Raw genomic sequence first — 12712 nt, forward strand, 5'->3', positions numbered from 1 at the left:
CTAGTGTCTCGCCCTGGGGTGCACCTGTGTTGTTTGTGAGGAAGAAAGATGGATCGATGAGGATGTGTATAGATTATCGATAGTTGAACAAAGCCACCATCAAGAACAAATATCCATTACCAAGGATTGATGATTTATTTGATCAGCTTCAGGGTGCCAAGGTGTTTTCAAAGATTGATTTGAGATCTGGCTACCATCAGCTGAGGATTAGGGCATCCGATGTTCCTAAGATAGCTTTTCGGACTCGGTATGAGCACTATGAGTTTCTAATGATGTCATTTGGGCTGACAAATGCCCCAGCAACATTCATGGATTTGATGAACCGGGTATTCAAACCCTACTTAGATTCCTTCGTGGTTGTGTTTATTGATGATATCTTGATCTACTCCCACAGTCGAGAGGAGCATGAGCAACACCTTCGGATCGTTCTTCAGACTCTGAAAGACAGCCAGTTATATGCTAAGTTCTCAAAATGTGAGTTTTGGTTGAGTTCAGTTGCTTTCTTGGGTCACTATATATCAGCAGAGGGTATTCAGGTGGATCCCAAAAAGATTGAGGCAGTCCAGAATTGGCCCAGACCCACATCAGCTACAGAGATCCGTAGTTTTCGGGGTTTGGAGGGCTATTACCGTCGATTTGGGGAGGGGTTTTCATCCATAGCAGCCCCGTTGACCAGATTGACCCAGAAGGGTGCCCCGTTCAGGTGGTCAGACAAGTGTGAAGTGAGCTTTCAGAAGCTCAAGACAACTTTGACTACGGCACCGGTATTGGTGTTACCCACAGGTTCAGGATCTTATACAGTATATTGTGATGCATCTCGTATTGGTCTGGGTGCAGTATTGATGCAGGGTGGCAAGGTTATTGCATATGCTTCACGAGAGTTGAAGGTTCACGAGAAGAATTACCTTGTTCATGATCTAGAGCTGGCAGCCATTGTTCACGCGCTGAAGATTTGGAGGCACTATATGTACGGCGTGCCATGTGAGGTATTCACTGATCATCGGAGCTTGCAGTATTTCTTCAAGCAGAAGGAACTCAATTTGAGGCCGAGGAGGTGGCTAAAGCTATTGAAAGACGATGATATCACTATATTGTATCATCCCGGGAAGGCCAATGTGGTGGCCGATGCTTTGAGTAGAAAGTTAGTCAGTATGGGTAGCCTTGTATATATCCCAGTTGGTGAGAGACCGCTTGCATTGGATGTTCAGGCCTTAGCCAACCAGTTCGTGAGGTTAGATATTTCTGAGCCCAATCGTGTTCTAGCTTGTACAGTTTCTCGGTCTTCTTTATTTGAGCGCATCAGAGATCGGCAGGATGACGATCCTCATTTAATAGTCCTTAGAGACACAGTGCGGCACGGTGGTGCCAAGTAAGTTACTGTTGGAGATGACGGGGTTTTAAGGATGAAGGGTCATGTTTGTGTGCCTAATATGGATGGACGTCGTGAGTTGATCCTTGAGGAGTCCCATAGTTCCTAGTATTCTATTCATCCGGGCACCGCCAAGATGTATCAGGTCTTGAGGTAGCATTATTGGTGGAGGCGAATGAAGAAGGACATAGTTGCCTATGTAGCTCGGTGGCTAAATAGCCAACAGGTAATGTGTGAGCATCAGAGGCCTGGTGGTTTACTTCAGAGGTTAGATATTCCTGAGTGGAAGTGGGAGCGTATCACTATGGACTTTGTTGTTGGACTCCCGCGGACTCAGAGAAAGTTCGATGTAGTTTGGTTCATTGTTGACAGGCTAACTAAGTTAGCGCATTTCATTCCTGTGGCAGTTACCTATTCCTCGGAGCGATTGGCAGAGATTTATATTCGTGAGATCGTCCGTCTTCACGGTGTGCCCGTGTCTATCATTTCTGATCGAGGTACGCAGTTTACCTCGCACTTTTGGAGGGCAGTTCAGCGTGAGTTGGGTATGCGAGTTGAGTTGAGCACAACATTTCATCCTCGGATAGACGGGCAGTCCGAACGTACTATTCAGATCTTGGAGGATATGCTCCGCGCCTGTGTTATTGACTTTGGAGGTTCTTGGGATAAGTTTTTGCCGTTAGCGGAGTTTGCCTACTATAACAGCTACCAGTCGAGCATTCAGATGGCTCCCTGTGAGGCATTATTTGGTAGACGGTGTAGGTCACCAGTTGGGTGGTTTGAGTCGGGGAAGGCTAGGTTATTGGGTACAGATTTAGTTCAGGAGGCCTTGGACAAGGTCAAGATTATACAGGATCGACTTCGCAAAGCTCAGTCCAGGCAAACGATTTATGCTGACCGTAAAGCTCGTGATATTGCATTCATGGTTGGAGAAAGAATATTGCTTTGGGTATCGCCCATGAAGGGTGTTATGAGATTTGGGAAGAAGGACAAGTTGAGCCCTTGGTATATCGGGCCATTTGAGATCCTCGGGAGAGTAGGGGAGGTAGCTTATAGAATTGCATTGCCCCCAGGGTTATCCTCAGTTCATCCTGTATTCCATGTGTTTATGCTTCGGAAATATCATGGTGACCCGTCCCACGTGTTAGATTTCACCTCTGTCCAGTTGGACAAGGATTTGACTTACGAGGAGGAGCTGGTGGCCATTCTAGACCGGCAGGTTCGTCAGTTGAGGTCAAAGAGTTACTCTTCAGTTCGAGTGCAGTGGAAAGGTCAGCCTATTGAGGCAGCTACTTGGGAGTCCGAGTCTGATATGTGGAGTAGATATCCCCACCTTTTCACCAGCCCAGGTATTTTTCTATATCCGTTCGAGGACGAACGGTTGTTTTAGAGGTAGAGAATGTGATGATCCAAAAGGTCATCTTATGTTTTAGAACTCAAATCTGCGCTCTTAAGCCTTAAAAACTCATTTTTACCCTTCTCGATTTGTGTGCACAGTCCGGGCAGGTTTCTAGAAAGCTTTTATGTTGAAAACTAATAAAAATAAGAATTTTTGCCTTAAAAGTTGATTTTAGTTGACTTCGGTCAACAGTTTTGGTAAACCGGCCCAGATCCGTGCTTTGATGGTCCCGGTAGGTACGTATCGAATTATGGGACCTGGACGTATGCCCGGAATCGAATTCGGAGGTCCCTAGCTCAAGATATGATTTTTTGATGAAAATTAAAAGTTTCAAAATTATTTTTTTTAAGAATTGATTGATATTTGGCATTATTAGTATCAGGTCTGTATTTTGGCCAGGAGCCCAGTACAGTTTCATTATGATATTTAAGACTTGTCTGTGAAATTTGGTGAGAAACGGAGTTGATTTGATGTGATTCAGACGTCCAGTTGAGAAGTTATGGATTTTAAAGTGTTCTTGAGAATTTCATTTGATTTGGTGCTAAATTCGTAGTTCTAGGTTTTATTTTGGCGATTTCATCGCGCGAACAAGTTCGTATGATGTTTTTAGACTTGTGTGCATATTTGGTTTGGAGCCCCGAGGGCTCGGGTGAGTTTCGGATAGGCCACAGGATGTTTTGGACTTTGGAAATCTGGTTTTTCTACAGAATCTGTGTTCTGGCATGTCCTTCTTTGCATTCGCAAAGGTACTCTCGCGAACGCGAAGAGTAATCATGTGAGGCTGAGAATTCGTCTTCGCGAACGCGAAGGCCTGGTCGCGAACGCGAAGTGATGGGGAATTTACCCTTCGTAAACGCGACTTGCTCATCGCGAACGCGAAGCACTTGGGGACCTAGGGGAGGGTTGGTCGTTCCTTCATCGCGAACGCGAGCAACGTCTCCTGAACGTGAAGACCAGGAGGCGTAACAATCGCGAACGCGAGCTGGGTCTCACGAATGCGAAGGCTTGGTAGCCAGTACCCTTCACGAATGTGACAGTGGCCTCGCGAACGTGATGCACATTGTCGCCCAGTGCATAAAACAGAATCAAACACGGGTTTAAGTCATTTCTTCAACATTTTTCAAGAACCAAACAGGTAGAGGCGATTTTCAAGAGTCATTTTCTTCCCCAAAGTGTTGGTAAGTGATTTTAAACCATTTTCTTTCAATAACCCATTACATTCCTTGAATTATCAACCAAAAGTCTAGAGTTTTTCTGATAGAATTAGGGGTTAAGGTAGAAAATAGGGATTTTGGGAATTTGGGGATTTAGACCTCAATTTGAGGTCGGATTCCAAAACTAATTACATATTCGGGCTCGGGGGTGAATGGGTAAAAAGATTTTGGTCCGAACCTCGGGTTTTGACCAAGCGGGCCCGGGTTGATATTTTGACTTTTTTGAAGGAAAAATTGAAAAATTTAATTTAGGCAATATAATTGATTCATTTAGCAATATTTGATGTTATTGAGTCATTTTTGAATAGATACAAGTGGTTTGGAGGTGAATTCCACAGGAAAAATTGTGATTGAGAATTAGTGACCTTCGGAGCGAGGTAAGTGTCGTGTCTAACTTTGGCTTGAGGGAATAGGTATTGTGTGAGTAATTGCTACGTGTTTTGTTGTTGAATACGATGTATAGTTGAGGTGACGAGCATCTATACGTCGTGGTTGAGTCATAGCATGCGAGTGAAATTCCATTTTCTTGCAAATTTGTGGTCTTAAATCTTGTTATCCATGCTTACTGTTGTTGTTCAAATGTTGGGAGACTTGTACCCGGTTCCACCAAGGTTGATAAAATTTTGAAAGTAATCATTGATGAAATATTGATTTCTTGTGAAATTTCTCTTTATCCGTTGTTATTGATTCTATGAATTGTGAGGAAGAGTGTAAAGCACGAAGGGTGATGTCGTGCAAGATTTATTTATATTGTGAGGAAGAGTGTAAAGCACGAAGGGTGATGTCGTGCATGATTTATTTATATTGTGAGGAAGAGTGTAAAGCACGAAGGGTGATGTCGTGCATGATTTATTTATATTGTGAGGAAGAGTGTAAAGCAAGATGGGTGATGTCGTGCATTATTTATTTATATTGTGAGGAAGAGAGTAAAAGCACGAAGGGTGATGCCGTGCAATCTTATTTATTACTTGGTGAGGTTGAGAGTAAAAGCACGAAGGGTGATGCCGTGCAGTTTTTCCTTGCTGTCTTAATTGCTCAATTCGTTTTAACATTTCCGGTTTAATTTGGTCTTTTCATTATTCTCACTCTTTATGTTGGATCCCCCCACTGTATGTTCCCCTCAGATTATTTCTGCGTTATTTCTTATTTACTGTTGTTGCCACTAGCATGATTATACTGTTCAGGTTATATGTAGGTGTCTTGTCCTAGCCTCGTCACTACTTCGCCGAGGTTAGGCTCGATACTTACCAGTACATGGGGTCGGTTGTACTGAAGCTGCACTCTGCACTTTCTGTGCAGATTTTGATACCAGCTCAGGTTGATCGAGATTTGCTATTGGTCCGCTGTTCGGAGGCTCAAGGTAGATCTGTCGCCGTTCACAGACCTTGAAGTCCCTTTCTATTTTTCTATGTCCTATTATTTTCTTTCATTCAGATAGTTGTATTTCTTTTAGACTATTACTTGTAGTAAAATTTTAGAATGCTCGTGAATTGTGACTCCAGATCCGGTTGGTAGTAATTAATACAGTTTTATGATATTTCGCACTTACTATATTTTATCTTAGTTAGTTATTGTTATTTACTGAATGGAAATAAGGAATTGGTAATGATTCTCTAACGTTGGCTTGCCTGGCAAGTGAAATATTAGGCGTCATCACGGTCCCGTCGGTGGGACATTTCGGGTCATGACAGTTAGTATTAGAGCCCTAGGTTGCCTAGGTCTCACGATTCACGAGCAAGCTTAGTAAAGTCTGAAGGATCGGTACGGAGACGTTTGTGCTTATCTTCTAGAGGCTATGAAGTTTAGGAACAAGTTTCACTTCTTTCCTTCTCTGTCTTGTAATTTTTCTTTCTCAATATTGATTGAACTCTTCTACTTTTATTCTCTAGTAGATGGCGAGAACACATACCGCTTCCTCTGCTGAGCAGCAGCCAGAGCCTCCAGTGACAGCTCCTACGAGGGGCAGAGTCGAGGCCGAAGCCGTGCCGGAGGCCGAGGCAGGGGTAGGGCTCAGCCTAGGGCCCGAGCAGCAGTCCCAACAGTGGAGCCTCAGATAGAGATTGACGAGGAGGTTACAGCCCAGACTGTTCCTGTCGGACTAGCTCAGGTTCCGGAGGGGTTCATTGCTACCCCAGTACTTTAGGACGATTTAGTCCGTTTGGTGGGCCTTATGGAGAGTGTGTCCCACACTGGTGCATTTCTCATGGCACCAGCAGTATCTCAGGCCGGAGGAGGAGCCCAGACTCCCACCACTCCCGCTCCGGAGCAAATAGCTGCCCAGTATCAAGCTCTAGCAGCTTAGCCAGTCAGATTAGTTCAGTCGGTTATTGCGGCACAGGTCGGAGATGGGACAGCTATGTCTTCTGAGGCATTATGGAGATTAGATAGGTTTATCAAGCTCTTTCCTGTTCACTTCAGCGGTGCTTCTTCAGAGGATCCCCAGGAGTATCTTGACAATTGTTACGAGGCTATACGGAACATGGGTATAGTGGAGACCAACGGGGTCAATTTCACTGCATTTCAGATGACTGGTTCTGCCAAGAAATGGTGGAGAGATTACTTGTTGACAAGACAAGCTGGGTCGCCTGCTCTTACTTGGGACCAGTTCTCTCAGCTCTTCATAGAGAAGTTTCTGCCTATCATATTGAGGGAGGAGCGTCGCTGTCGGTTTGTGCATCTCCAGCAGGGCAGTATGACTGTTACTCAGTATGAGACTCATTTTGTGGATTTGGACCGTCATGCTGTTCTTATGCTTCCCACCGAGAGAGAGAGGGTGAGGAGGTTTATGGATGGATTTGCTTAGCCTATCAGATTGAAAATGGCTAAGGAGACGGGAAGTGAGATTTCTTTTCAGGCGGCTGCTAATGTCGCCAGACGTGTCGAACTGGTTCTTACTCAGGGAGGTCAGGGGTCTGACAAGAGACCTCGTCATTCCGGTGAGTTCAACGGTGCCTCACCTAGAGGCAGGAGTACTTTTGGTAGAGGCCATCCACCCAGGCCGTTTCATTCAGCGCTTCAGGCATCTCACGGTGCCTCAGGTGGTCGTGGCCCTTAGATGCATTATTCCGACCAGCTAGCCTACAGTGCACCACCAGCTTCTATTAGTGCACCTCCACTCCAGAGTCATCAGGGTGGTTATTCAAGATGACAGGGTCAGTTTTAGGGTCAGCAGTCACAGCAGCCGAAGTTATGTTATATTTGTCGTGATTCGAGGCACATTGCTATATTTTGCCCTCGGGCAACAGGCAGCTCACAGCATCAGAGTTCTCGTGCCATGGTTCCGGAACCAATTGCTACACCAGTTGCTCAGCCAACCAGAGGCACGGGTTAGGCAGACAGAGATAGAGGTAGAGGTCAGACTATTAGAGGTGGAGGTCAGGCCGTTAGAGGTGGAGACCAGCCATCTAGAGGTCATCCCAGTGACGTAGTTCAGGGTGGTGGGGCCCAGCCCCAGTGTTATGCTTTCCCATCCAGGCCTAAGGCTGAGTCATCTGACGTTATTATCACAGGTACTGTTTCAGTTTGTAGTAGAGATGCTTCAATTCTATTTGATCCCGAATCTACTTACTCTTATGTGTCATCCTATTTTGCTTCCTATTTGGTTGTGCCCCGTGATTCATTCAGTGCTCATGTGTATGTGTCCACACCAGTGGGAGATGCTATTATAGTAGATCGTGTTTATCATTCGTGTGTGGTCACCATTGGGAGTCTTGAGACTCGTGTAGATCTTCTACTTCTCGACATGGTTGATTTTTATGTCATACTGGGTATGGATTGGCTGTCACCTTATCATACTATATTAGATTGTCACGCCAAGACGGTGACCTTAGCCTTGCAAGGGTTGCCTCGATTAGAGTGGAGAGGGAATCTTGGCCATTCTGCCAGCAGGTTTATCTCTTATGTGAAGGCTCGGCATATGGTCGAGAAGGGGTGTCTAGATTATTTGGCTTATGTCCGCGATTCTAGTACGGAGGTTCCTTTCTTAGATTTGGTGCTGGTTGTTCGTGAGTTTCCAGAGATGTTTTCTGTAGACCTTCCGGGGATACCACCCGACAAGGATATTGATTTTTGCATTGATTCGGCTCCGGGCACTCAACCTATTTCCATTCCACCATATCGCATGGCCCCGCCAGAGTTGAAAGAATTGAAGGAGCAGTTGCAAGATTTGCTTGATAAGGGCTTCATTAGACCTAGTGTCTCGCCCTGGGGTGCACCTGTGTTGTTTGTGAAGAAGAAAGATGGATCGATGAGGATGTGTATAGATTATCGGCAGTTGAACAAAGTCACCATCAAGAACAAATATCCATTGCCAAGGATTGATGATTTATTTGATCAGCTTCAGGGTGCCAAGGTATTTTCAAAGATTGATTTGAGATCTGGCTACCATCAGTTGAGGATTAGGGCATCCGATGTTCCTAAGACAGCTTTTCAGACTCGGTATGGGTACTATGAGTTTCTAGTGATGTCATTTGGGCTGACAAATCCCCAGCAGCATTCATGGATTTGACGAACCGGGTGTTCAAACCCTACTTGGATTCCTTCGTGGTTGTGTTTATTGATGATATCTTGATCTACTCCCATAGTTGAGAGGATCATGAGCAGCACCTTCAGATCGTTCTTCAGACTCTGAAAGACAGCCAGTTATATGCTAAGTTCTCAAAATACGAGTTTTGGTTGAGTTCAGTTGCTTTCTTGGGTCACATTGTATCAGCAGAGGTTATTCAGGTGGATCCCAAGAAGATTGAGGCAGTCCAGAATTGGCCGCCAAACAGATGGGCAGATCGAGCGTACTATTCAGATCTTGGAGGATATGCTCCGGGCCTGTGTTATTGACTTTGGACGTTCTCGGGATCAGCTTTTGCCGTTAGCAAATTTTGCCTACAATAACAGCTACCAGTCGAGCATTCAAATGGCTCCCTATGAGGCATTATATGGTAGACGGTGTAGGTCGCCAGTTGGGTGGTTTGAGCCGGGGAAGGCTCGGTTATTGGGTACAGATTTAGTTCAGGAGGCCTTGGACAAGATCAAGATTATACAGGGTCGACTTCGCACAACTCAGTCCAGGCAAAAGAGTTATGCTGACCGTAAAGTTCATGATATTGCATTCAAGGTTGGAGATAGAATATTGCTTCGGGTATCGCCCATGAAGGGTGTTATGAGATTTGGGAAGAAGGGCAAGTTGAGCCCTAGGTATATCGGGCCATTTGAGATCCTCGAGAGAGTGGGGGAGGTAGCTTATAGACTTGCGTTGCCTCCAGGGTTATCCTCAGTTCATCTGGTATTCCATGTGTCTATGCTTCGGAAATATCATGGTGACCCATCCCATGTGTTAGATTTCAGCTCTGTCTAGTTGGACAAGAATTTGACTTATGAGGAGAGGTCAAAGAGTTACCCTTCAGTTCGACTGCAATGGAGAGGTCAGCCTATTGAGGCAGCTACTTGAGAGTCCGAGTCCGATATGCAGAGTATATATCCCCACTTTTTCACCAGCCCAGGTATTTTTCTATGTCCGTTCGTGGACGAATGGTTGTTTTAGAGGTGGAGAATGTGATGACCCAAAAGGTCATCTTATGTTTTAGAACTCGAATCTGCGCTCTTAAGCCTTAGAAATCTCACTTTTATCCTCCTTAATTTGCGTGCGCAGTCCGGGCAGGTTTCCGGAAAGCTTTTATGTTAAAAACTAATAAAAATAAGAATTTTTACCTTAAAAGTTGATTTTAGTTGACTTCGGTCAACATTTTTGGTAAACAGGCCCGGATCCATCCTGTGATGGTCCTGGTAGGTCCGTATCGAATTTTGGGACCTGGGCGTATGTCCGGAATTGAATTCGGAGGTCCCAAGCTCAAATATGAATTTTTGATGAAAATTAAAAGTTTGGAAATTATTTATTTTTAAGAATTGATTGATATTTGGCACTTTTAGTATCGGGTGCGTATTTTGGTTCCGTAGCCCGGTACAGTTTCATTATGATATTTAAGACTTGTGTGTGAAATTTGGTGAGAAACGGAGTTGATTTGACGTGATTCGGACGTCCAGTTGAGAAGTTATGGATTTTAAAGTGTTCTTGAGAATTTCATTTGATTTGGTGCTAAATTCGTACTTCTAGATGTTATTTTGGCAATTTGATCGCGCGAGCAAGTTTGTATGATGTTTTTAGACTTGTGTGCATGTTTGGTTTGGAGCCCCGAGGGCTCGGGTGATTTCGGATGGGCCACGGGATGTTTTGGACTGTGGAAATCTAGTTTTTCTGCAGAATCTGTGTTCTGGCATGTCCTTCTTCGCGTTCGCGAAGGTACTCTTGCGAACGCGAATAGTAATCAGGTGAGGCTAAGAATTCTTCTTCGCGAACGCGAAGTGATGGGGGATTTACCCTTCGCGAACGCGAAGCACTTGGGGACCTGGGGGAGGGTTGGTCGTTCCTTCATCGCGAACGCGAGCAATGTCTCGCGAACTCGAAGACCAGGGGGGCGTAACCATCGCGAATGCGAGCTGGGTCTCGTGAACGCGAAGGCTTGGCAGCCAGTATCCTTCGCGAACATGACAGTGGCCTCGCGAACGCGATGCACACTGTCGCCTAGTGCATAAAACAGAATCAAACACGGGTTTAAGCCATTTCTTCAATAGTTTTCAAGAACCAAACGGGTAGAGGCAATTTTCAAGAGTCATTTTCTTCCCCAAAGTGTTGGTAAGTGATTTTAAACCATTTTCTTTCAATTAACCATTACATTCCTTGAATTTTCAACCAAAAACCTCGAGTTTTTATGGTAGAATTAGGGGTTAGGGTAGAAAATAGGGATTCCGGGAATTTGGGGATTTAGACCTCAATTTGAGGTCGGATTCCAAAACTAATTACATATTCGGGCTTGGGGGTGAATGGGTAAAAATATTTTGGTCTGAACCTCGGGTTTTGACTAAGCGGGCCCGGGGTCGATCTTTCCACTTTTTTGAAGGAAAAATTGGAAAATTTAATTTAGGCAATATAATTGATTCCTTTAGCAATATTTTATGTTCTTGAGTCATTTTTGAATAGATACAAGTGGTTTGGAGGTGAATTCTAAAGGAAAAGCTGTGATTGAGAATTTAGTGGCATTCGGAGAGAGGTAAGTGTCGAGTCTAACTTTGGCTTGAGGGAATAGGTATTGTGTGAGTAATTGCTACGTGTTTTGTTATTGAATACGATGTATAGTTGAGGTGACGAGCATCTATACGTTGTGGTCGAGTCATAGCATGCGAGTGAAATTCCATTTTCTTGCAAATTTGTAGTCTTAAATCTTGTTATCCATGCTTACTGTTGTTGTTGAAATGTTGGGAGACTTGTACCCGGTTTCACCAAGGTTGATAAAATTTTGAAAGTAATCATTGATGAAATACTGATTTCTTGTGAAATTTCTCTTTATCTGTTGTTATTGATTCTATGAATTGTGAGGAAGAGAGTAAAGCAAGGGTGATGTCGTGCATGATTATTTATATTGTGAGGAAGAGTGTAAAGTACGAAGGGTGATGCCGTGCATGATTTATTTATATTATGAGGAAGATTGTAAAGCACGAAGGGTGATGTCGTGCATGATTTATTTATATTGTGAAGAAGAGTGTAAAGCATGATGGGTGATGTCGTGCATGTTTTATTTATATTGTGAGGAAGAGAGTAAAAGCACGAAGGGTGATGCCATGCAATCTTATTTATTACTTGGTGAGGTTGAGAGTAAAAGCACGAAGGGTGATGTCGTGCAGTTTTTCCTTGTTGTCTTAATTGCTCAATTCGTTTAAAGATTTCCGGTTTAATTTTGTCTTTTCATTATTCTCACTATTTATGTTGTATCCCCCCACTGTATGTTTCCTTCCCATTATTTCTGCGTTATTTCTTATTTATTGTTGTTACCACTAGCATGATTATACTGTTCAGGTTATATGTGGGTGTCTTGTTCTAGCCTCGTCACTACTTCGCCGAGGTTAGGCTCGATACTTACCAGTACATGGGGTCGGTTGTACTGATGCTGCACTCTGCACTTTCTGTGCAGATTTTGATACTGGCTCAGGTTGATCGAGATTTGCTATTGTTCCGTTGTTCAGAGACTCAAGGTAGATCTGTCGGCGTTCACAGACCTTGAAGTCCCCGTCTATCTTTTTATGTCCTACTATGTTCTTTCATTCAGACAGTTGTATTTCTTTCAGACTATTACTTGTAGTAAGATTTTAGAATGCTGGTGAATTGTGACTCCAGATCCGGGTGGTAGTAATTAATACAGTTTTATGATATTTTGAACTTACTATATTTTATCTTAGTTAGTTATTGTTATTTACTGAATGGAAATAAGGAATTGGTAATGATTCTCTAATATTGGCTTGCCTGGCAAGTGAAATGTTAGGCGCTATCATGGTCCCGTCGGTGAGAAATTTCGGGTCGGGACACTTTTAAAGCTATGCCTATATATATATATTAATTAGTTATAAACCTCAATTGCTACTTTTAATAAGTTTTAAACTAAAAAACCTAAGTTTGGCCGGTTAACTGTTATTAACGGATCATATATGATGCATTAATAACCTTCCCTATAGGATTAATTAGAACCCTTATCCATATTCTCAAGGCTAAGTAGACCATAAAACGGAGTTAATTTTAAGCATTACTTAGCTAAAATTTGTGTCCTAATTCACCTTTAAAATAATTAGGTGGCGACTCTTTTAATTAATAAACTTGAAATTACCAGTATTTTAAACTTTGTTTTGACC

At 43.6% G+C, this 12712-nt stretch overlaps 1 protein-coding gene across 1 annotated transcript; it reads left to right on the forward strand.

Moving 5' to 3' along the window:
• The first annotated feature begins 6338 nt into the window (after window positions 1-6338).
• LOC138902406 (uncharacterized) lies at window positions 6339-6785 on the forward strand. Its single transcript, XM_070190272.1, has one exon. It carries the CDS (start codon window positions 6339-6341, stop codon window positions 6783-6785), a length of 447 nt encoding a protein of 148 aa, XP_070046373.1.
• The last annotated feature ends 5927 nt before the right edge of the window (window positions 6786-12712 follow it).

This window comes from Nicotiana tomentosiformis, chromosome 12, assembly GCF_000390325.3.
Source record: "Nicotiana tomentosiformis chromosome 12, ASM39032v3, whole genome shotgun sequence".
NCBI lineage: Eukaryota > Viridiplantae > Streptophyta > Magnoliopsida > Solanales > Solanaceae > Nicotiana > Nicotiana tomentosiformis.

Bases quoted from the DNA above. Each gene is read 5' to 3' on its own strand.
- LOC138902406 (XM_070190272.1), top strand. From the start codon at position 6,339: ATGTCTTCTGAGGCATTATGGAGATTAGATAGGTTTATCAAGCTCTTT.